The 25,248-nt window shown below is 49.0% G+C and overlaps 1 protein-coding gene across 3 annotated transcripts; it reads right to left on the bottom strand.

Moving 5' to 3' along the window:
• Positions 1-11,316: 11,316 nt before the first annotated feature.
• Positions 11,317-25,248, bottom strand: Tgm1 (transglutaminase 1). Of its 3 annotated transcripts, none has more exons than XM_038310275.2 (16): positions 25,124-25,248; positions 24,548-24,720; positions 23,235-23,534; positions 22,905-23,093; positions 21,725-21,973; positions 21,265-21,383; positions 21,023-21,130; positions 20,472-20,646; positions 19,959-20,097; positions 19,728-19,831; positions 17,684-17,772; positions 17,101-17,254; positions 16,714-16,995; positions 16,206-16,366; positions 15,719-15,855; positions 11,317-11,712 (listed from the first exon to the last, which is right to left on the bottom strand). In XM_038310275.2, the coding sequence occupies exons 2-16, from the start codon at positions 24,561-24,563 to the stop codon at positions 11,487-11,489; spliced, it is 2,448 nt and encodes an 815-aa protein (XP_038166203.1). In that variant the 5' UTR covers positions 24,564-24,720; positions 25,124-25,248; the 3' UTR covers positions 11,317-11,486. The 3 variants fall into 3 exon arrangements, with proteins under 3 accessions (XP_038166203.1, XP_038166204.1, XP_038166205.1); XM_038310276.2 differs by having other exon boundaries at positions 24,548-24,697; positions 25,124-25,236; XM_038310277.2 differs by lacking the exons at positions 24,548-24,720; positions 25,124-25,248 and adding an exon at positions 24,188-24,302.

The raw sequence follows: 25,248 nt of genomic DNA, 5'->3' as shown, positions 1-25,248 counted from the left end.
CTTCCGCCTGAGCGCACAGCTTTCCCGCCTCGGAAGAGGCCAAGTGGGGATCTGTGACGTTAGTGAGGACGCCTGGCCTGGAACCGATGGCTCTCCCGCCCCTCTCTTCCTCTTCTCACTAGGAAGCGGGGTTTCTGTGACCCCAGCCGCCCGAACCAGCGCCCGCGAAGCCTTTCCTGGGCCGCAAGGCTCTCTCAGAGAGAACTCGGCCGTTCCTTTCGCGGAACAGAAGAGGGCGCTCGCGTTTAAGAAAACCGAACACAGGGCTGGAGCCTGGCTCCGCCGCCGAGTGCTCGCCCTTCCGCGCTGACTGGCCAGCCCCCCAATGGGTCCAACGCCGCGAGAAACGCCACACTGCTAGCCAGGGTCTCCCTGGGCGGCAGGGTTACAGCCGCTTTGTGCTTCTCTGTGCCAGATCATTGCTGTCTCGTGTAGTTTCAAATATTTAAAGCTTCCTTTTTCCAAGTTTCTTTGGGCGCTAACTTGATTGAGCCCTTTAGTGAGTTGACTGTCGTACTTGCCCGACTTCTTGTCATAGTTCCTGGTGCCTCTTTGTTTGTTTGTTTGTTTTGTTTTGTTTTTCGAAACAGGGTTTCTCTGTATACAGTCCTGGCTGTCCTGAAACTTGCCCTGTAACCAGACTGGCCTCGAACTCTCTGAAATCCACCTGCCCCTGCCTCCCAAATGCTGGGATTAAAGGCATGCGCTACCACCGCCTGGCTCCTAGTGCCTCTTACTGCCATCCTCAAAGACAGGACCAGGCACACTGTACACTCTTACTTTGCTGATTGAATTCATTACCTGCCTTGCCTACCTTACAGGCATTTCAGGTAACCTGCCCAGACTCAAGGCTCACACGTTGCCTCCATTCCCCATCTGTGTTCTGAGCTTAGCCAGACCCAGTACCAAAGTACACATTGGGTGTTAAAAGTTGTCGTTGATTTTTTTTATCCTGTTTCTCTCATTTTTATGCAAATCTGAATTTCTGACCTATATAATTTTCATATTTTTATTAAGAATTTTCCTCATAGGATATAATGTTGCACACCCATAGATCCCAGCGTGAGGGAGATGAGGGCAGGCACATTGTGAGGAGTTCAGAGGCCAACTGTGCTACAAGTAGTAAGACAACTTGTGTCTACAACTGTGCTACAAGTTGCAAGATCTTCCCAGCCTTCAAAAAAAAATTCTAACATCTTACAGGCAGCTCTGCTGGTGACACATTTCCTTGATTATTGTTCGAGAAAGTATTTCACTTTGGAAGATAATTTCTCTGAATACAGTTACAGGTTGGTGGGCTTTTCCCCTGCTTTTCAGTACTGTAACTGTTTCCCCGCTACTCCCTATTGGTGGGCACGGTTCTGAGTGGAAGTCCATTCTAGCTATCCATTGTCTTTCAACCAGAGAAACTGATTTCCTTTTTAAAATTAGTGTATATTAATTTCATTCTTTCTTTTGAGATTTTTTAAATCTATTTTTATTTAATGTGTGCCAATGTTTGGCCTGACTGTATGTCTGTGTACTATGTGCGTGCAGTGCCCACGAGGGCAGACAAGGATATTAGTTAGGTCCCCTGGGACCAGAGGTACAGATGGTTGTGAGCCACCATGTGAGTGCTGGGAATTGAACCTCTGTTCTCTGTCAGACCAGTCAGTGCTCTCAACTGCTGAGCTGTTCCTCCAGCCCCTTGATTTAATTCTCTTTTAAAATTATTTATTTATTTTTATTTTGTGTGATTGGTGTTTTGCCTACATGTATGTCTGTGTGAGGGTGGATCCCCTGGAACTGGCATTACAGATAGTTGTGAGCTGCCATGTTGATGCTGGGAATTGAATCTTGGTCCTCTGGAAGAGCAGCCAGGGCTCTTAATTGCTGAGCCTCCTCTCCAGCTCCCCTTAATTTCTTTTTTTTTAAAAAAAATATTTATTTCTATTTTATGTATGAGTTAATTTAATTCTTTTTGTTTGTTTGTTTCTCTGTGTAACAGTCCTGGCTGTTCTGGAATTTGCTCTGTAGACCAGGCTGACCTTGAATTGACAGAGATTGCCTGCCTCTGCCTCCCAAGTGCTGGGATAAAAGACTTGCACCATCACTGCCTGGCCAAGTTAATTTAATTCTTAACCTTGATGGTCATTAGACAGTGTTCCCTTGCCCACTTTTATCTTCTATTTCCTGTATGCTTCAGTATTTTTTCTGTGTGTGTGTGTGTGTGTGTGTGTGTGTGTGTATGGGCACGTGCAGTTTGAGCATCATTTAGCTCTGCATTAGCGTTTATTCTGCTTGCTCTTTGGAGTTCTGGATCTGTGTTTATATCCATCATTATTTTGGGGCACTTCTCAGTCATTGCTTCAAACCCGTCATCCTCTGTTCACTGTGTATATGTGCTGCAGGAAACACCTCATTCTCTGTTCACTGTGTATATGTGCCACATGAAGCCCCTCATCCTCTGTTCACTGTGTATATGTGCTGCATGAAACCCCTCATCCTCTGTTCACTGTGTATATGTGCTGCATGAAGCCCCTCATCCTCTGTTCTCTGTGTATATATGTGCTGCATGAAGCCCCTCATCCTCTGTTCACTGTGTATATGTGCTGCATGAAACCCCTCATCCTCTGTTCTCTGTGTGTATATGTGCTGCACAAAGCCCCTCATCCTCTGTTCTCTGTGTGTATTGCTGCATGAACTTTTCCTGGGGAGATGAAACAGCATCTCTTTATCCCAAATAGGACAGCAATGACAGACCAAGGTAATAATTCTATCCAAGTCTAGTTTGGCGAATTGGTGGGTTTTTACTCACAGGAATGACCCCCAAACAGCACATCACCAAAAAGACTCTTCCTGGCATGAATGAGAACTCCACAGTTAACTGAAAGTTAACCTTCTATGTTCTATACTGTCATCTCCAAAGACCACGCTCAGTTGTTGCAGAATTTGTATAGCTAGGGGGGAGGCACAGGAGGGTGTGGCCAGACTCTCAGGTGAGGTTCTCAGGACTCTTCCCACCACTCCATTCCCTGGAGGAATGCGAACAGCCATCCAATGGCTCTTATGGCAAGCTGCTCTGGTTAAAATGGCGATGGCTGTTCTCAGAGGACAGCGTTTCACACTAGTATGCTATACCTTTATAGTCTGACACTTCTTGGGTAGTACATTTTTTTCACTTTTATTGCTTGCATTATTTTGGAAACATTTTAGCTTTTTTTTTTTTTTTTTTTTTTTTTTTTTTTTTTTTTGAGATAGGGTTTCTCTGTATAACAGCCTTAGGTATCCTGAAACTAACTATGTAAACCAGGCTAACCTCAAACTCACTGAGAACCACCTGCCTCTTCCTCTCAAGTCTGTGATTAAAGGTGTGCACCACCATCACCAGGCTTAGCCAGTTCAGTTCATATGTGTATGTATGTGTGTGTGTGTGTGTGTGTGTGTGTGTGTGTGTGTGTGTGTATATATATATATATATATATATATATATATATATATATATCCTCAAACTTGCTATGAGCCAAGGATGTCCTTGAACTTTACCTCCTGCCCTTACCTTCCAAGTGCTGAGATTACAGTATTCACCAGCACTCTTGACTTTTGTGGTGCTGGTGTTTTATGCATGCTGGGTAAGTCCTCAACCACCTGAGCTACATCGTGAGCCCTAGTTTTGGATATTTCCATTGACAGGTATTTTTTCACACTTAGTGGTGGTTCAGTCAGTTGAGGAGACTAGGCACTTTCTGTTCCTGTAACAGTGCTGTTTCCTTTGGTTATTTCTTAGAATTTCCTCTCTCTGTTCATATTCCTTGTCCACATTTCCTGTTAGAAGTCAGAGTACAGCCGGGCGGTGGTGGCGCACGCCTTTAATCCCAGCACTCGGGAGGCAGAGGCAGGCGGATCTCTGAGTTCGAGGCCAGCCTGGTCTACAAGAGCTAGTTCCAGGACAGGCTCTAGAAACTACAGGGAAACCCTGTCTCGAAAAACCAAAAAAAAAAAAAAAAAAAAGAAGTCAGAGTACATTGGCCACAGTTTTAAAGTTTTGAGTATAATAATTCCACTATGTCTTCCACATCTGAGTCTGGTTCTGATGCTTTGCCTGCCAATTCAAACATTGTGTGTGTGTTTTGTTTTTCTTTTAGTGTTCCAAATAATTTTCTGTGTAACTTAAGATGTGTGAATGAAACGAACTGAGGAAATCAGTCTTTAGTGTAAGGTTTTAGTGTTTATTTGGCCAGAGGTTAGGCTCTGTTTACTGTCCACTGTAGCTATAGGTGTTACAGACTAAAATTCCTCTAGTACCTTTTAAAAAATATTTATTTATTGCTCTTATGTATAGGAGTACTCTCTCTGCATGTATGTCTTGATGCCAGAAGAAGGGCTCACTACAGATGGTTGTTTGTTTTTTTTTTTTTTTATATTTATTTATTTATTATATATACAATATTCTGTCTGTGTGTCTGCCTGCAGGCCAGAAGAGGGCATCAGATCTCATTTCAGATGGTTGTGAGCCATCATGTGGTTGCTGGGAATTGAACTCAGGACCTTTGGAAGAACAGGCAATGCTCTTAACCACTGAGCCATTTCTCCAGCCCCCTACAGATGGTTGTTATCCACCATGTGGTGTAGTGAGAAACGGCAGGGCTGTGTCCCACCACCCGCCGGCCGCCGGCTAGCTTTACACCCAAAATAATTACACGGAAACTGTATTCTTTTAAAACAGTGCCTGGCCCATAGTTTCAGCCTCTTATTGGCTAATTCTCACATCTTCCTTTAACCCATATTTAGTAATCTGGGTAGCACCACGAGGTGTGGCTTACCAGGAGAGATCTTAACCTGCGTCCATCTCGGAGAGGAGCAGCATGGAGACTCCTATGGCGACTCCCTGAAGCGTCTCTCCAACTCTACTTCCTTGTTCCCACAATTCTGTTCTGTCTACTCCACCTACCTAATTTTCTGTTCTTAAAGGGCCAAGGCAGTTTTCTTTATTAATAATGAAAGTAACACATAGACACTCCTCCATCAATGTGGGTGGTGGGAATTGAACTCAGGACCTCTGGAAAGAGCAACCAATGCTCTTAACCATTGAGCCATCTCTCCAGCTCCCTTGTTGCCTTTTGGATTAAGGCACTATGTCTATCTTAACTCTAACACTATGTCTACCCGCATGTCACCATGTTGTACCATGATGATAATGGACTGTAAGCCACCCAATTAAATATTTTCCTTTATAAGAGTTGCCGTGGTCATGGGAGATTTTCACATCAATAGAAACCCTAATTAAGACACCATCTTTCCTCATTTTTTTTGAGACAGAATCTCATGTAGTTCAGGCTAGCCCGAAGCTGTCTCTGTACTGAGGATAGCCTTGAACTTTCCATCCTCCTATTTCTGTCTCCCAAATACTGAGACTTGAGATATGCATCACTATGCCTGCTTCTGGAAACTTCTTGACATCCAAGATGTGCCATTCTTTCTCTTATATTCCTGGTGTTATATAAAAGCTTCTTTTTTCTTTTTAAATTTTTAATTTTTTATTGGGTGCACATGTGCCGTGATGCGCTCATGGAGGTGAGAGCACAAATGTGTGGAGTCAGTTCTTTCCAGCCCTTCCCACGGGTCCCAGGGAGCAATACACAGCAATGCTTTTGCCCACTGGGTCTTCTCACCAGCCAAGACCTTTTGTGATTAAGCTGGGAGGCTGAGAGGGTGGGGCAGGGGAACATTCTATTGTCCTACATTAGGTAGGTGTCTTTTAGAGTTGGTGCTAAAGTCTAAGAAACACTCTGTTTCTTAGGCCCATATATCCTTGTCTTCTTACAAGGAATACAGGAAAGTAAGAGTAGGCTGGAGTTGAGTGCCTCTTGTAAAAGGTGGGAGGAATCAGAGCTAGAAACTTTCCCTTTTTTAGATTAACTAAGCTTTTAGTGATCTGAGTTAGTGTCTCTCTCTCTCTCTTTCTCTCTCTCTCTCTCTCTCTCTCCCACTCCCTCTCCCTCTTCTCCTCCCTCCCTCCCTCCTTCCCCCCTCTCTCCTTTCTTCCTTTTCTTCTTTCCTATTTCTTCTCTGTCTGTCTTTTTAAAGATTTATTTGTTTTGCAGGGCTCGCCTTTAATCCCAGCATTTGGGAGCCAGAGACAGGTAGATCTTTGTGAGTTTGAGACCAGCCTGGTCTACAAGAGCTAGTTCCAGGACAGGCTCCAAAGCTACAGAGAAACCCTGTCTCGAAAACAAAACAAAACAAAAAAAAACCAAAAAATTATTTATTTTATATGTATGAGTGTTTTGTTTGTATGTATGTATGTATGAGCCTGTATTTGCAGAGGTCAGAAAAGGGTGTATGATCTCTTGAACTGGCTGAGCTACCACGTTGGTGCTGGGAACTGAACCCCAGTCCTCTGGAAAAGTATCCAGTGCTCTTAACCACTGAACAGTATCTCCACCCATGGAGTTAGTTACTTTTGAGGGCAGGCCTTGTGAAGAGAGGAAAGAAGCTGAAAACAGGGCGGTGGTGGCACACACCTTTAATCCCAGCACTTGGGAGGCAGAGGCAGGCAGATCTCTGAGTTCAAGGCAAGGTTGATCTACAAAGGAGTTAAGAAAGCCAGGACTACACAGAGAAACCTTGTCCCAAAAAACAAAACAGTAGGATGAAGCTGAGAGTGGTGGTGTACACCTCTGTGGCATTGGAGCTCAACCCAGGGCACATACATGCTGTTCCAGCACTCTGCCATTTCGATATACCTCTGGCCTGTTCTGACAACTGTCTCCATATGGCCTGTTAGTCAACCCAAGAAGGTTGAGAACTCTTTAGGCCCTCAGCATCCTGTGCATCTTTCCACCACCATGGCCAGATCAGTTCTTGTCATGCAGAGCTCTTTTCCAGTTTCATAGTGAATACAGTGCTCAGGACAAAGCCTTGCGTGCACACACACAAGGTTGGGTCATCCTTTGGTGCTCTAGTCCCCCATATAAAAATCTCTTAGAGCCGGGCGGTGGTGGCGCACGCCTTTAATCCCAGCACTCGGGAGGCAGAGGCAGGCGGATCTCTGTGAGTTCGAGACCAGCCTGGTCTACAAGAGCTAGTTCCAGGACAGGCTCCAAAGCCGCAGAGAAACCCTGTCTCGAAAAACCAAAAAAAAAAAAAAAAAAATCTCTTAGTAGTTGGGGGCTGAAGAGATGGCTCAGTAATTAAGAGCACTTAAAGCTTGGACTATGATGGACATATTGGGAAAAGAGAATTTGCTAACAAGCCAATCATACAAAGAAGGCAGAGGATCCAGGTTTGGTCCGCAGCACCCATATGGTGGCTTACAACAATCTGTAACTCCAGTTCCAGGGGACCCAATGCCATCTTCTGACCTCTAGGGGCATCAGGCATGTGCACGCATGGTACACATATAAATATCCATACATGTAGGCAAAACGTTCATAATCATAAATAATATAAAAATCATCTTTGTGTATGTACATAACCATCCATCCCATATACTTTATTATTTATTTTCTGAGATAGAGTCTCTAGGTAGTCCAGGCTGGGCTGGAACTTGCTATGTATCCCAGGCTGGCCTCAAACGTGAAATCTTCCTGCATCTGCCTGCCAATTGTTAGGATTACAGGCATATGCTACTTTGCTACCCACTCTTCTGGATACTTTTATTTTTCATTTATTTGGGAGTATGTGTGAGGATCATGTGTATATTGTAGCACTTGCATGGATGTCAGAGGACAACTTGCTGGTGTCAACTCTCCACCATGGGAGGGCCATGGAATCAGACTCAGTTGTCAGACTTGACAGCCTTACCCTCTGAGCCATCTAGCTATCACTTCTGTATATCTTTAATCATTTCAAGATTACTTAACAAAAAAGTAACATAACAACCCTGTTACATTTTAAAAATTAGTTACTTTAAAACAAAACAAACAAAAAACCCAAAGCTGGTGGCACAAGCCTTTAATCCCAGCATTCAGGGGAGGCATAGGCAGGTGGATTTCTGTGAGTTTGAGGTCAAGCTATTCTATAGAGTGAGTTCCAGGACAGCTGAGACTGTTACACAGAGAAACCCTATCTCAGAAAAAGAAAACAAAACAGAAAACATACATCACTATGTAGCCCTAGCTGGGCTAGCCTCCAACTTAGAGAGATCTGCCTGTTTCTGCTTCTGGGGTACTGGGTTTAAAGGAATGGGCCACTGCTGGACAGTGGTGGAGCACACCTTTAATCCCAGCACTCAGGAGGCAGAGACAGCTGGATCTCTGTGAGTTCAAGGCCAGCTTGGTCTACAGAGCTAGTTCCAGGACAGCCAGGACTATTACACAGAGAAACTCTGTCTCGAAAAACCAAAAATAGAAAAAAATGGATGGGGGAATGGGCTACCATACCCAGTTATATCAATTACTTTTTTTTTAAAAAAAAAAACTGCTAATTTAGAGTAAGTTTAGTTCTCAGAGCTGGGACAAATGGCTGAGGTGCCTATTTAACATATCACAGTGGACCTGGCCACCAGGTTGTCCCAGCATCCTTTAGTCCCTACTTGTTACACGGTATGGCTGGCATACCCACCCCTTAACCTGAATGCTCCAGCCCAAGGGCTGGGCTGCCCTTCCTCCAGCAGCTCGTTCCTAGACGGTCTAGCCATTTGGGCTATGCCTGCCCTTTTTATCCTTTACCCTCCTGGCCTCTTGGTCTCCTGCCTTTCCCCTTCCCCATTCCCCCTTTCCACAAAGGCCTGGCTCAGGGTCACGTTTTCTCTGGACTCTCCCAGATGTCTCTACCTCCGGTTATGCTGTCCTTCATATCTACAAAAAAGTTTTTCCAGCCGGGCGGTGGTGGCGCACTCCTTTAATCTCAGCACTTGGGAGTCAGAGGCAGAGGATCTCTGTGAGTTTGAGGCCAGCCTGGTCTACAGAGCTATTTCCAGGATAGGCTCCAAAGCTACAGAGAAACCCTGTCTCAAATCCCGCCCCCCAAAAGCTTTTCCTTCACCATACCTAGAAAGAGTCATGTCCTCCTTCTTTATTTCTTTTCCTCCACTTACAAATGGAAACAATATGAAAAGGGTGATGCCACGAATACATAACATTCAGTGAAAAATACACGGGGGCCGGGGAGATGTCCCAGTGGTTGACAGCACTTGCTGCTTTAGCAGAGGGCCAACGGTCAGTTCCCAGGACCACTTGGATATTCACAGCCAGCCTCAACTCCAGTCCTAGGACATCTGATGACCTCTTCTGACCTCCATAGGCACCAGGCACACGCATGTTACACATACATACATGCAGAAAACACATACACATACATAAAGCTAAAAGAAAAAAATTAAGACATTTGTAGATACGTGAGTTTTTTGTGGAGGGAGGGAGACTCAAGACAGGGTTTCTCTATAACAGCCCTAGCTGTCCTGGAACTCGCTCTGTAGACCAAACTGGCCTCGAACTCACAGAGGTCCATCTGCCTCTGCCTCCTGAGTGCTAGGATTAAAGGTGTGCACTACCACCACCTGGCAATATGTGAGCGTTTAATATAGCACTTGGGGATCTGGGGCAGGACAATTGCATGTTTGAGGTTTGGACTATGATGGGCAGATTGGGAAAAGAGAATTTGCTAACAAGCCAGTCATACAAAAAAATTAGATATATACAGAGAAAAAGTACTAAGGGGATAAAGAGTGTAGGTGTTATAATTTTAAGATGGGTAATAAGGGGGGCCCCACCAAGATGGAGACAGTCAAGCAAGACTAAAAAGAGATGAAGGAACAAGCCACTGAGGTATTTGGGAAAGGGAAGTCACACAGAGTCCTTGAAACAGAAGCACAACCAAGAAAGCCACAAGGTGAAGGTCAGACAAGGACCGAGACCAGAGGAGAGAGAGGTGCTGGCCAAAGCGACAAGTCATAAGAGCGGGGCTTTGGGCAAAGCTAGGTTTTGAGCCAAGGGTTGATGTGATCATAAACCACATTCTGGCGGTGGCTGAGTGATAGGGAAAGAGTGGGCAGGTGGGGAGATAACCAGGAAGCCCCACGCAATGATCCAGGGGAAGGATGAAGGATCAGTGGTGGCTGTAGCTGCAGAGGCAGCGGGGACAGCCAGCTTCTGGGAGGACATGTGTGTTTGCCCACAGACGGGTTGTAGGAGGTAGGAGAATAGAAGGAATCAAGAGCAACCTCCAGACTCCCAGCAGAGCTGTCCTTTACCAAGCTAGCCGTGGCTGCTGCAGGAGGAGCCACATCTCGTGTCCATCAGACGTCTGGCAGAGGTAGAAGACGGCAGTGGATAAGCAAGTTCGAGAGCTGGTGGTCCTTAAAATCAGAGCATGGCTCAGATCGTGTAGGAAGGTACAGCTGGAGAAGAATAGCACCTCAGGGGAGCCCCGAGCCACTTATGCAGCAACCCTTGGCTGAGCCGAGAGGAGGCTGCAGCCACTCAGATTCAGGAGAACCTGAAAGTGGCTTGGGAACAAGATTATCACATCTTTTTGGGGGGTTTGGTTTTCTTGTTTGTTTTTGAGACAAGGTTTCACTATGTATCTTTCACTGTTCTGCAACTTACTCTGTAGACCAGGCAGGCCTCAGAAATCTGTCTCTGTCTCCTGAAATATTAGGATTAAAGGCATGTGGCATCACGCCTTATTGCTTGCTTGCTTTTTTGAGGTAGGGTCTTGATGTGTAACCCAAACTCATGATTCTTCTGCCTTTACTTTCTGAATGCTGCCGTGTGGTGCATATGTGGAGGTCAGAGGGCAGCTTGTGGGAGCTGGAACGGGCTCCCTCCTTCTACCCTGTGGGTTCTGGGATAAAACTTTGGTCATCAATCTTGGTGACAGCACCTTCACCTATGGGCTCACCTTGCTGATCCTATTATTTCTGTTAACTTTCAACAATGAGCATAATTAATTACTTCTATACAAATTTTTTGAGTTTTTTTTCTAGTACAAGGGCTTTAAGCATAGCAAGCAAACACTGCTCATATTCCTGAGCTCAGTGCTCTTTTCAGATTTTGAGACAGGTCCTCCCTAAGTTACCTAGGCTGACCTTGAACTCATGCTGTGACTCAAGCAGGTCTTAAACTTTAGATCCTCAAATTCCCAAGCAACCGGGATCACAGGCCTGTGCTATCAGGCCCAATTTATTCAAGAATATTTCAAAACACAGTTTGGGCTAGGTGTGGTGGCCAAGAAACTAAGCAGGCTTTCTCACGATTGGCTGAGATGGCACTGTTACTTCCCAGCCACAATTCTCAGAACCATGGGTCCCAAAAATTGCCAAATAAATCTCTGATACAGTGTGATTCCATATTTCTTGGCCTAGATTGACAGGTGTACTAAATAGCATCTTCATTAAAAAAAAAGAAACAATAGTTTATTATCATCACAGGTGAAGATCGACTGCTTCCCCAGGTGCCCCAGCCTTCCTTCCTGAGCCTGGGGAGCTACTTTGTGGTGGTCCCCCATGTTGGGGGTAATGTCCTTGTTCATCTGATTCCAGTTCCATTGCTCCTGGCCCAGGGCTAAGCTCCACCTCGAGATGCCATTGGTATGCTCTCCTCTAGGCGACTGTCACCTCCAGCATCTGAGAAACCACGGCCTCCAGAGGCTGGGGCCACGTCCACTTGGATGACACCATGTACTTGGGAGAGCTGTGGGCTGTCCAGACTGGCAATGAGCTGGCGGGGGCCTGGTCGCACAGGCACAAAGGTCTGGCGCAGTGTGACTGTCTCGTTACCCCCAATATCCCTGTAGACAGAGACAGTATCATAAGCCTTGAGTAACTAAGGGTAAAGTCAACAGCAAACATTGGCCCAGAGTGGCCAGGAAGGAAAGAGCAAGAGGTGGGGCCATCCAGGCCTTTCTGAGTTCAGCTGGAATCTACACCCACAGCCTGGACAGAGCCTCCACCCCAGGCCACCTCCACACCCAGCTGCCTGCACTAAAGTCTCCTCAGCACCTGGCCTCCTCCACTCCTGTTCCCACTGAACAGAGACTACTAATAATCTCCAGCAGGCAGCAGCCTCGACTGCTTTCATTCCCGCTGCTCCTGCTGTAAACCACACCTCCTCACAAGGGTTTCAAGGCCAAGGGAACTTTAGAGCAAGACCTGGAGGCCCAGCCAGGATCTCAAATGCTGTCAGTTTTGCCAGAATAGCAAGCTAAAGAAATGGGACACAGTTGTCCCCACAAGGCACAGCTTCATGTACTAAATTAACAGAAGGATGTTATCCGTGGAAAAGGTCGCCCCAATTTTTTTTTATTTTTGTTTTGTTTTGTTTCGTTTGTTTTTCAAGACAGGGTCTCTGTGTAACAGTCCTAACTGTCCTGGAACTAGCTCTTGTAGACCAAGCTGGCCTTGAACTCACGGAGATCCGTGTGCCACCACTGCCTGGCAGACAATTGACATTTTTAAAATGACATATTCTCATATCTGTGTGTGTTATGTGTGTGACCTAACACCAGTGTCGTCCTCTCCTCAGAGAGCTCTGAACATATATTCCCAGAACACCTCTGGGGATCCTGACTCCCTGGCCTCACCTTTCCTCCAGTCTGCTAATCCCTGGGAAGTGAACTAAATCCCTCAAGGGTTGGGCTTCCTTGGCACTTCTGAAAGAGACGTCAACTCCCTAACCTGCCATACAGGCTCATTCTGACTCAGCTCCCACCTGCTGCATCACCCCACCATTCTTCCTCTGGACCAGCCCCATGGAGTTAACTCTCCTTGCCCAAAGTCACCTCCACCATGTTCTGCAGTGATGGTAGTGTCTGCCCTGAGCTCCGAGTTCTGCCAACTTCATCCCTACTCTTTCTCCAAGTCCTGGCTCACAGCATTGCCTCACAAGGGCCCCCTGAGTGCTTTCTGTCCCCAAGAAAATGAATCTCTTTTTTTCTAGGCTCTTCCTTCAGTCTACATACTTAATTCTTTTACTTACAGGATCTTTAGAAAAGGTCTCATGTAGCCCAGACTGGTCTCACATTTACCATGTGATGGAGACGGGCCTTGTGTTTTCAACCCTTGGGTCTCGGCCTCTCCAGTACGATAATTACAGGTATTTATCATCCTACCTGACACAGTGCACGTTAAATAAGAACATGTTCATTTATATGGAGTCAGTTCATGACTGTTAGATTACCTCCTGATTCTTCATAAACTTGTACTTCTTATTCCCAGTCCAATCCAAGCTTGCCTTGGGGTCCCCCTTTTTGGCACTAAATCCCACACAGTAGTCTGCCAAAAGAATGAGCCAGCATCTCTTAATTCTGAAGATTAGGGTTCTTTGGAATGAAGCACTTAGCTTGGCGGCTATTTCTGAGGTTTCTCTGGACCAGTGTTTAGGACAAGTTACTTCTTTGGTCCTCACTTGCTGGTTCATAAGACAGAATGAGTGCACAGTGAGATGATGTGGCTGGGTGGGTGTCATGACAGGAAGTAAAAAATTAAGTCTATAATTCAACAGGTTATGCTTTGACTGGCTAAATATTTGTGTTCTTATTTTTCCTCATTTCTCTATAGATGGAAGGTTAAAGGTTGCTTAGTCATACAGTAACCTTCAAAAGTCTACTATAATTGAGTTGTAATATGTCAGAAGCAAACTTAGATTACAACCACTAACATTATTCCCACTTCCTCTAAACAAAACCCTGCTATCTAGCTTCCAGGGAGGAACATCAGAATCTTCCCTAGCCCAGGAAATGTTCTTATAGCCCAGGTGAGGCCCTTGCCACACCCCTGTTTTTGAGTTTGAGCTGAGAGCAAGTCAGCTGCAAAAGCTGGGATGTCCCTTAACATCCCAGCTGGTTGGTAATAAAACTCTCCTTGGCCATAGCCATCCCAGAGCTCCGTATCTTCCTCCTTCCCCTCCATCCATCACAGGCAGGTGCATGCACCCATATCCCCTTTGTGGTATGCATAATTTCTAAATGATACAGACATTATTGTCTACCTGTTTGTTTTCCTTGGTAATTAATTTTAACTCTAAATTGCTTCAGCCTTTTCCTTAAAGCTAAATGTTCTCTTAGCAAATGGACAGCTGTCACTAAAGTTGCCAGAGTGTGATTCCGGTTCTGGGGGAATTCCCAAGAACTTCCAGCCTCCCTGGTGACACAGCCAACCGGAGGAGTGAGTCCTGGAATGTTTATTAAGTGGCCAGTCACCAGGCTGGGGTGGCATACCTTGTGGTATAATTGGGTTCCATACCACAGCCTTTGATGTGTAAATGAGAGGCAAAGCAACACCCATCTTGGAATCTGATATATCCCCTTGAGGCTACCAAGTGTCCTGGAGGCTCTCTGCTCTAGGATCTTAGCGACTAAGAAGCAGCAGAGTGTTCAGGAAGACTGCCAGATCAGGCATCACCCAGCTCCTGCAGTGGAGACCTTGACTGAGAGGGTGGCACCAGGATACCATGCAAGCCCTGCACACAAAACAGAGGCCAGCTGTCCTAGCACCTAGCACAGTGGTCCTGTCCTTCTACGGGGAGCATCACAAGAGTCAAAGGCCTTGAGAGGCCAGGGTGTATGCCTCTAGGGAGCTGAAGACGAGACTCCTTCCACTGTGGTGTGAATGCAGCTGACTGATATCCCTGGACACATCTTACCCCCTGCCATCTGAGCTGCTAGGGACCCTTGTAGGGTCTACTTGGTGCTACTTTGTGATATCAAAGCCTCTGAGTCCCAGGCTAGGCCAAAGAACAAGACCATAAACTCACCTTTGGCCTGATAACAAAAGTCATGGCCACCAGCATAAGGTAATGAGGGGAAAGGCAGGCTAGGTAAAGGCCCTCTCACAGCCCCTCTCTTAGAACAGGACACCCACTCCTATCAGAAGAAAGCTGGTTTAGACGATCTGCCCTCTCCTTCCCACCATGCTTTTCCTGGGAGGGATGAGTAACAAGTGTCTGTGCCAGGTGACAGCAACAGGCACAGAACATGAGTGTTATGTGCCCTCACTAGGCCCAGAGCCACACCAGCGGAGATCAGATCCAAGCTGGCTGAGGGTCAGGAGTCAGGGCTCACTTCTCTCTGAGAGAGGCTCCTCTGTTCTCATGGCACCAACCACTGAACAAGCCAAGTGTATGGTGGTTTGTGCTCCTGAAGGGGAAAGAGAGCCTGCTTGCCCTCATGAGCTGTGGAATGAGGCTTAGCCATTCACAAGGTGGGGCATGAGGGCAACAATGAAAAAGTAACTAGTAGTGGAGACTGACTAAACCACATGCTGGACTAACTAGCCCAGTAGTGGAGACTGACTAAACCACATGCTGGACTAACTAGCCCAGAGGCTTTGTTATCGTCACTGGGCTTAGATGAACAAAGGCACCTGGCCAGGGAGACCTAGTCAGGAGCATGCAGCAGGGCTCGAACCTAAGCCTTTAGAGTTCCCAGCTCTCCGTTTAATTATATGACGATCTCTAATGTACTTTAAAGGGCCTGCATGATCTCCAAATGAGATAATATTCCTGAAAGTGCATGGTCAACATTTCCATATTTGCCAAATGTTAGGGATGGGCTCCTAATGATTCCCATGTGAGCTTCAGCTCCCTAATTAGAAGGTGAGGCAGGGCAGGGACATAGAGCAACACGAGGCACTCAGCAGGTCTTGAATACTGGGCTGAGTTGACCTGAGTTGCCAGAGACTGCTAGCTGGCCCCAAGCTGCTCTGTGGGGTCCTGACCAGAAAGAAAAGCAAAACTGAGGCTCGGGGCAGCCTGGGAGGAAAGTAGGGTAGCAGCAGCGTTAGAGAAGCCAGACTCACCCAACGTTGAGGACCTTGGGTCTCTGTAACCCAGAACCTTCAAGCCGGAAAACGACGTTGGTGAGGGTGGTAGGCAGGGGGTTCTTGAACACGATCTGTACTTCACATTCCTGGCCAACTACTGCTGCGCCCAGTAACTGAGGGAAACGGAGACTTTATCAGAGACCCTGACCAAACATGTAGGGCCCATACTTTGCACCCAGAGGAGAAACATGTTAGAATTGAAATCTCGCCGAGTCCCACATTTCTGTCCCTGAAAGAAACCACCTCAAATATCAGGGAGGAAACTCATATCCACTCTACACCTCGAGGCTGCCATGGACTCAGACCTGAGAACCTGTTTTACAGATGAGGAGACCAAGGTCAGGTCTGGTCCCTAACTTCCTGGGGCTCATCAGGGCAACCTGCTTCAGGCTTGCCCATCATTTCCCTTAGCCTCAGGCTTCTGTTCTCTATCCACCCCTTGGCACCAGAAAGTCACACTCACCGTAAGAGAGAGGTCTGGGGTGCGCAAACGGAAAGTGTGCTGCTTAGCTAATACCTGCCCACTTTCCTTGACGTGACCTGAGACATTGAGCAACATTGCCCCCTGGTCCACGAGGTGGGCCCTGTATTCCTTGTAGGTCACAGGCATGGTCACAGAGTCCGCTGGGAAGAGAATGCATAGCAATCACAGGCCTTTCCCCCAAATCCAGCCTCCCAGAAGGGCTCCCTGTTGCTTTAGGGCCTCCATGTCCAAAGCCAACATGCTTGGACACCCAGAGGCAGGGCTGGGGAGGGAGCACCATCTAGGGGCAGGGCTGGGGAGGGAGCACCATCTTGGGGCAGGGCCAAGGAGGGAGCACCATCTAGGGACAGGGCTGGGGAGAAAGCACTCTCCAGGAGATAGAGATGGGAAAGCACCATCCGGGGCAGGACTGGGGAGAAAGCACCATCTAGGGACAGGGCAGGGAGGGAGCATCATATAGGAGCAGGGCTGGGGAGGGAGCACTTACAGGCTCCTGGGGCTAGTGCCACTTCCTTCTTGGTCTCCTTGAAGGTAGGCCCAGTGACACCAGTGTAGTAGGTAACAGAGAGGTAGAGGTGCAGCTTTACGGTGCGGCGGCTACTGCCGCGATTGGTCAGCACCACGGAGACTGCCAGATCCTGTCCCATCACAGCGTCCTGTGCCTCCACCTGCATTGCCACGTCCTCAGCAGAGTCCCGGGTGGCATACACGTTGGGTTTGCTGCCATGGGCGGCAGCCTTCTCCACAGCCCTCCGCTCTGCATCTGAGCCTGAGGGTTGAAGTCAGCGGTGAGTTCCAGCCATTGCCGGGGTACGCCAATGCTCTTCAGGAACCCTCAGCCAGGAGCTGGCTGGCTGGGCTGGAAGAATGTTACCTTCTGGGTGCTTATAGATGTGGGTGATGTCCTCCCGCATATTGGAGCTGATTGCCTTTGTGACAATGAGCGTGCCAATGGCTTTTTCCTCCACATACACAATCTTGAAGCTACCATCATCCTGTCGCTGCCAGTACACCTTATCACTGTTAACCTGTGGGAGAGCAGAGAATAGCAGGACTATAGTGGGCCTGACCCCCAGAGCCTTCTTCCCTCAGCCCCAGGAGCTGCAGGCAAACTGAACCAGCCATAGTCAAAGAGCAGGGAGGAAGCTGGTCTAGGAGGCTCCTTGTAGCCCATTTTGGCATTAATAACAGTTTTCCCTTATGGTTATTCGCTGGCTTTACAACTTATGAAGCAGCCTCATATCCATTATCTCTTTTGATCCTGAGTACAGGAAGCAAGGCAGCCATTATTATCTCCTTTTTACAGCTGAGGAAACTAAGACTCTAGAGTGAGTGACTTGCCCAAGGTTACACAGCTAGTCAGTCAGCGGTGAAGTCAGGACCAGAGGACTCAGGACCGAAGCCAGGGCTCTGGTTGCTTCAGACTGCTGAGGAGGCACCGGGAGCCCAGCCCTCACCTCGGCGAAAATGAAGGGTGTGTCATACTTCATGTAGACCAAGCCATTCTTGATGGACTCCACCGAGCAGGGGCCGCAGCAGAAGATGCCTGGGAAGTGAGGCAGGTGATGGGTCTAAGGAGGCCCAGAGGCATGGTGGGAGTGGGAGGGGTCAGGGACAGCCCGCTTAACAGCTGGACAGACAGCCTAAGAGCCAGGCTGTCGGCACACCCTCTGCACTGGCTGGCTGCTCTGTCCACCATCCGCAGAGTTCAGGGCCCCCCTCCCCCAATCTTTCCTCACAGTCAGTTCAGGGCCCACATTGGTTCTGGCTGGCTGAGAGAGCAGTACGCTACCATCACTATTTCAGAAACACCTCCACTGTGCAGCACACTCTGACCTCTTTACTGGGAAGCGAGAAGGGTGATGGGAAAGAAGAGACTGTCCTTATTGTACTCAGGAGGGCTTCCGAGAGACGGTGAACTGGCTGCAATAGGTTGGCTGGGACAGTAAGTGCAAACAGGAAGTGAGGGCTATCCAACAGGAAAGGATCCTAACACTGAATGCTCTGGCCTCCTTTTCCAGATGGGGAAACAGGCTCAGCCAGTGAGGTAGCTGCCCTGTCTTATAAGGCAGCTGGAAACAGCTTCTATTTACCCAGTGGCTATACTGTTGTAGGCATGCTACTAGTCCTCTTTGAGACACGTGTCCATCCATCCACACCATGTGGTGTATACACACAGTATTCTATTCAAGAACATGACATACAAAGATGCTTCCTTGCCAATATCACTTGTCCAAGAAGTAACCATGGTAGACTTAGGTCCTGGCCATTCTGCCCAGAGCTCTGCCTGACATCTACCCCATTATTTCTTAGAGCTGAACCAGAGGTCAAGTTTCCCAGTACCCTGCAAGCATTGCTGGGTTATGCAACCCAGGACCCCTTTTCCATAGATGATTGACAGGGAGTGGTCTGGGAAGTGAACAGAAGAAGAATGCAAGTTAGGTCAAGGCTATGTACTCGAGGAAAGGGGAGGCGAGAAGAAGCAGCTGGTGGGACGGGCCATGTTACCTGCAGGTAGACTGAAAGCCAGAGGGAGAGGAGGCTGTGAGAGCAGAGCAGACATCAGGTATCACTTCTATGGAGAGTAATAAGAGATAAGCAGCTGACAGGTCATGTCATCCCAGGTCATGTCAGGGTTATAGAGCTATTTCCTTTTAACCTGTCTGAGCCCTGATTTCTGTATACTGTACATGTATGCGGTGAACAGGGGAGCAAAAGGGAGACTAGGGTTCATTCTCCTGGAGGAGACCCAAACAAAGTTATGATACCTACAAGAGTCACCATTTACCAGTGTCCCAAACATGGGGGACCTTAAGAATCACCAAGGGAATTTTTGAAACAGAGAGTGAAAAACACGGGTGTAGCCTAGTAGTAAAGACTTCCAGAGCATGCTCAAGGCCCCAGGTTCAAAACCAGGACTGGGAAGAAATAGATACACCCATCCTTGGGAATTCTGATGGATCAGTTTTGATGATCAGGTTTTAGGGTGGGAACCCCCCTAGAATAGAAATTTACTTTATAAACATCTAATAGAAGATAAATAACTTTTACATCTATGGTATTCAATAATTCTGTTTTCTTCCATATACGGAGGTCATATTACTTATAACCTTTGTGTGTGTGTGTGTGTGCTGGGAATTGAACCCAGACCTAATTATGACTTTTTAGACATATACATAAGTGTATGTCCTTTAATTAACTATATCTGGACTATGTAAGTTAAAAAGCAAGCAAGAATAATTGGTTTTTCAGAGGAAGGAAACCTCTTACTGAATATTCTTGAATCTTCTCTAACTCTGAAACTATCTGAGTATATTAATCATTATAAATTATAAAATAAAATGAAGTCAAGTAGCTATATGAAGAGAAGAAAATAAACTAATGGCTACACGGTGGTTCAGTTGATAAGTTCATGTGGGGATCTGTGGAGTCAAAGGGCTTGGCTCTCCAGCCGAGACTGGAGGGGGTGTGAGGACAGGGTCAGGGCAAGGCCTGCCTTACCGCTGCTGGTCTCCTGGGGTGTGGCATCCACAACCTGCCACCCATCAAAGCCTGAGGGCAGATCTGGCCTCTTCATCCAGCAGTCATTCCACACATGGAAGTTCCTAGAGGGACACGCGGTTCCCATTCAGGTCCTCCCCAGTTCCCATCCCTACCACAGCTCAGTGTCCCAGTCTCAGACCATCTTTATCTTTACGACGAGTGACAGGCCATCCCTCGCCCTGTGCTCACCAAACGGAATCGTGGTTCAGATGCTCAAGTGGCTTCATGTTCTCATCGAAGTAGATGTCCATAGTGAGGGATGTGTCTGTGTCGTGTGCGGAGTTGAAGTTGGTGACCGTACGGGTAGCAAGGCCCAGGCATCGCAGCACTGTGGAGGAGCCGGGGTTAAGGGCGGGGGCAGAGGTTGGCTGTAGGTGTGGCATCAGCAAGAGGGAAAGGGCAGCTGAGTTTGCCAAGCTTGGAGGGACCACCAGAGTTAGGGGTCAGAAGACCCAAGTATCTTTGGGTTGCAAAGCAGTTTGGGTTACAAAGCCACCTGTTGGACTCAAGCCCTGACTATTGCTTCTTCTTTCTCTCCCTTAGGCCTCTCTCGGTTGTTAACACTAATTAATGATAATTAAGGTCATTCTATCATCCACCCTTAGTGGCACCCTATCCTGTAGCCACAGTTGGGCTGGACAGAAATGGAACCCTTCCCTCCTTACAGAGAACAGGCTATTCCTGACCCATTCCCTCTACTACCTGTGGTGGTAACACCGGCAAAGACCCAGCACTGGCCATAGGGGACAGAATAGCCGGTGCGTAGGTAGCTAAGCAGGATCTCCACGCTGCCCACCCACGCTGAGGGGTTGGTGCCTCGAGAGTAATCGCCAGTCCAGTTCCCAATCAGGACTCCATTGTCATCCAGGGAGTTCACCTGCCCAGGAAAAGACAGGGTGTGGCTGGATTTGGAGAGGTGCTCAGGATCTTCTGGATTCCCCAGCCCCTAACTCTGCAACCTCAAGAACTAGACACCAGCCTAAACTCCACCCACTTTCCCCCAACACACCTGCCCCCCACGCCCCTTGCTGTAACGCCGGAATGTGAATACTGGGTGTGCCAAGTTTGGGGCTTGGCCCCACATTCCAAAGGAGCTGGTACAGAAAGCATGAAAGGTGTGGTGGGGTACAGGCAGGGAAGGGAAAAAGAGGAATGAACCCATTTCCCTCACTCTCAATACTCTCTTTAGGGGGGAAATCCATAAAGGGCAGGGCAGGAAGACACAGAAAGGGCTTACGGATATGAGTGCTCACCATGGCAGAGATGACCCGGCAGACACTGACTGGGTCCCCACGACCTCCATATGGCATCCCCCTCCGATCCAGGATGTACAGACAGGCATCCAGCACCCCGTGATCAAACTGGAAGCAAGGAGGGTAGAGGTGACCACAGCCCCTCAAAGCGATGCTCAGACCACAGGCTGGCATCCTGCCCAGTCCACCGCGTCTCTCATTTCCATCTCCCTAGAGTGCACAGAGGCCCAGCCCAGCCATACCTGGCCGTAATTCCAGGTCCGTTCGCCAATCTGTGCTTCTGTCCCATAGTAGATTCTTCCAGATTCATTAAGCACATATTCCTGCCGCCAGTCCTCATGGTCTACGTACACCAAGTCCTCTGTATCCCCAAAAGCACATAGCAAATTCTATCCGTTTTCTACATGGACCCTACCTTCCCTTTAGCCAGGTCTACAGAATTCATAGCCACAGAAGAAGGTGGGGGTGGGGATTCTTCTAGCCTGACAGGACTGCTCGCTCTAAGGAAGGATGGTGAGAAAGAAGGTTGGCTGTGGCCAGGGTCCTTCATCGGAATAAGTGAGGTGGGTGTCTCTTTTCTACAGTGGGCCTCTGTCTCCTCTCCTGAACAATGAGAGTGGGGTGTCTTCCCCTATGACCAGATGTTCAGGCATCTGGATCCCTGACCTACTTGCCCTCTGCTCTTGACCCCAGCTGGTTTACCTGGGCACCAGGGGTTGAAGAGGATGTAGATCTCATTGCGGGGGTCAAAGGGCAACTGGAACTCTCCAGCTTCAGAGCGTGTGCGAACAGTGAGTTGAAATTTGCCGATGATGGCATTAGGGGAGGTATGGACACGCAGGTTCACGTTGTGTCCACTGGTCTTGGTCACTTGGGCCTTCCAGCCATCACTGCCCCCTCTGCCCACCGGGATGATCACGTGGGTACCCTTGCCCACCTCGGGACTGTTTCCTAGAATAACAAGGTCAGCATTTAGGTAGTGAGAGAGCTGCTGGAAGTGGGAGAGACACTAAGACTTGGTTCAGCCCCACCCTAAAGGTCTATGAGCCAATTTGTATGTCCCTAAGTAGGGTTACCACATCAGCCTGTGACAATCTCCTCAGAGCAGCATGGTGGCCGCCCCATGCTCTCCTGCGTGTCAGGGCAGAGCCCCAGTCCAACATCCCAAACCTGTTCCCCCGACAATGAACTCAAGTAGGGAGAGGACACTGGGGCCACTGTCACCCTCTGACTCCTGCACTGTCCCACTGAACTGAAGGAAAATTAAGTTGGGTCCATTTGCCCCATAAGAAAGAACACTCCGGATATCAGAGGTCAGTGTGGCCTGCACCCTGGGGTCACGGCTTCTAGAGCTCAGAGCATTTCTGGAGGTGGTAGGGGTACTTGGGAAATTAGAGGCTGGGGTGTACATGGCTGGGCTCTAATCAAAGGGTAAGAAGAGTCACCCGCCCCCAGCAGCTGCATAATCACCAGCCTGGGCAGTCAACGGTCACTAAGCAACATGGTGAGGGAGGCCCCTGCCTTGGGCCATGGCATGGACTGGCAGAGAGACGGGCACATGGGGACTAGGCGAATGAACGAGCAAGACCCAGAAAGAAGGGCACACCAAGCCAACAATGCCGAAAGACAAAGAGGCCAGCCTGATGAGGAAGTGCTATGTGGTAGCTGCCCCTGGAGGCTTGAGGAAAGCCAGCTTGGGCAAGGTGCAGCACCAAAGCCTCTCAGAGAGCACCACTAGGGGAACACGAAGAATCCTGCACCTGCCTCTTTTGGCAGAGATGAGGAGCAACAAGGAGGAGCCTAAAGACCTCTTTAACCTAACATTAGCCTTTCCTCCAACAAGCCCTGGGCCTTTACCCTTCTCATTCCAGGCCCCACTCACCGATGAGAAGTTCGAGGGCAATGCGATCAGAGGACTCATATTCTCGGTTCAGGATGAGGATCATGTGGAAGGGCTGCCCACGGCGCACAATCAACTCATCATACTCAAACTCATCCGTGTGGTGCTCTCGGCGGTTCTGGTCCGAGCGTGAACACAGTAGATCCACACCAGTCACAACCAGCATTCCCTCTGTAGACCACATTCCTGGGTCAGTGAAGAGTCCACAAGGAGCCCAGACCCCCTCCGCTACCCTCCCCGCCCAGAAGTCTTTCAGCCCCGCTGGAGATGCCAGGATAAATCTTAGACCCCCATCAGGGCAGATAGCCTCACCTCGGATGGTGCCATCTCCAGCTGCGTTCACAGCACTGCCCCGAGACTCAGGTCTCCGGCCGCCCCGGGAGCTGGACCCTCGGCTTCTGGAGCCAGATGGTTCAGGCCCCCAGTCATCATCAGCTCTGTTCCCGCAGGAGCAGCAGCCACAGCAGCGAGCCCAGAAGGAGCGGCCTCCTCCTCGGCGGGAACGCGAGCGTCTGTCTGGCTCTGGCTCTGGCTCCGGCGACGGGGTGGTAGGGGGCTGCCAGGGGTTCCAACCCCAGCGGCCCGTGTCTGAGCGAGGACCTTCCATTGTGCCTGCGAAGAAAAGGCAGGGGAGTTCTAACCCACTCAGCTCTCCTGTACCCAGGATGCCCATCCCACCCATCCAGAAACTCTTCAGATAAATTGGTTCAGTACCAGCTAGGTGACTGAGATAATTTTATTCTAACCCAGAGATGCCCCCAAAGACCCCATTTAGTCACCCAAAAAAGCACCCCATACTGCAGAGAAAAACCTCTTCACCTTGCTATAGATACTCTCAAATCTCATCCCAAAACAATGTCCAGTGGAGAAACCCTCGAGGATCCACCTGAGGAAATGCACTGTTCCCTAAGTGGACACCTGTCACAGCCCCAAACCCCAAACCCCGTACTGGTCCCTCCACCTGCTGGCTTCTCAGTTTAGAGGTCCAACCTCTAGGGCCATTTAACAGAGTTCTTCCCATAAAGACAGGTAGGTGGATTGGGGCGGGAGGCAAGGTACCCCACATTCCTCACGTCAGGGCAAACTTCAAGGCAGAGTTGTGGAGAGGGCACAGCAGGCTTAAGCAGAGCGGCCCCATGAAAACTGGGTCTCAACCCACAGCAGGTGCGCACTAACGAGCGCTTCTTTCTGAGTTTGGGCTGTGTGTCCCACCAAACGACGACCTGTGGTGGCTCAGCACCGAGATAGACGCCCGAGCCTCTCACCTGGCAGCGGTGTTGGGGATGGCACCACTGGGTCCCGAGCCCGGGTGGAGCAGATCAGGGCGTAGGGGACGGGACCAACAGGCTGGACGCAGCCACGCGAGTGGAAGGTGTAGGGCGGGCCGGGTAAGTGGTTTATGAGGGGAGGGTGGGCGGGGCTGAGCTTCTGGGAAAAGGGGTAGGATGGTTGCTTCATCCCCTGTCGGTCAAGAGGCCAGTCTCTGGGGGCTGTCCCCAAGTAGGGGCGGGACTTTCTCCTTTCTAGGAACTGAGATCATGATAGGAGGGGGGTCGGGTCAAGTCCTGTCAGACCTGGGGCTGAGGTGAAAACGGTAGGTTTTCGGCGATGAACCCCACACCAACCTGACTCGTGCCACATCGCGAGTTCAGAGCGCACAGAGAGGGGTTCCTCTTCCACTCTCAGCCCTGTAGGGCAGATTTATTTCGAAGCTGGAGACGCTCGCTTACTTCTGGTACCCAGCAGGCTTGGCCTTGTAGAGATGGTCTCTGAGCCTGGAAGATCCCAGTACCCCAGGCTGCAGACAGATGACATCAGCAACCAGGCCTTCAAACTGGCTCCACCTGCCAGTCCCTGACCAGCCAGCTCTACCAGATCTTCTCACATCCCTGTTACTGCACTCCTGTCTGTCTCTCCTTCCAGCCACTCCACAGCCCCCGGGGATGAGTGGAGCCGTCCCACACTTCCTTCTGTCTCCTAAGTCTGAGATTAAGGTGGTCACAAAAGGAACAATCTTGCTTCCCCCTCCCAGCTTGGAAGTTTAGGGAAGGTTTAGGTCTGGGCGGACAGGGGCCTCCTCTCCAGGCTACCTGGTATCCCCATCTTTCACTGCGAGAATTTTTGGCAGCTGGAGGCGAGCATTCCCCCTCATTTCTAAGATTCTTCTTGGGAATCCAGACCAATCAGCTCCAGGAACCTACCTTCTGTACTTCCTGACTCTAGCTCTGGGAGGAACATCAGAGATGTCATTAAGACAGCCCCATGGCAGAGAGGAGCTAGGCATCTTTAGGGAGGCTCTCCTTGGGTCTCGACCTCGGCCTCACCA

This window comes from Arvicola amphibius, chromosome 13 (genome assembly GCF_903992535.2).
Source record: "Arvicola amphibius chromosome 13, mArvAmp1.2, whole genome shotgun sequence".
NCBI classification, from domain to species: domain Eukaryota; kingdom Metazoa; phylum Chordata; class Mammalia; order Rodentia; family Cricetidae; genus Arvicola; species Arvicola amphibius.
Note: the sequence above shows the minus strand (reverse complement) of the source record. Positions and strands in the feature narration are given on the sequence as shown.

What these genes read in the sequence shown, in the direction of transcription:
- Tgm1 (XM_038310275.2), bottom strand. An exon ending in CTTCAACCCCTGGTGCCCAG is followed by an intron (nt 21,384 to 21,724) that starts GTAAACCAGCTG and finishes TTGGGGATACAG; the next exon opens with AGGACTTGGTGTACGTAGAC. An exon ending in CCCCAGACCTCTCTCTTACG is followed by an intron (nt 15,856 to 16,205) that starts GTGAGTGTGACT and finishes CGTTTCCCTCAG; the next exon opens with TTACTGGGCGCAGCAGTAGT.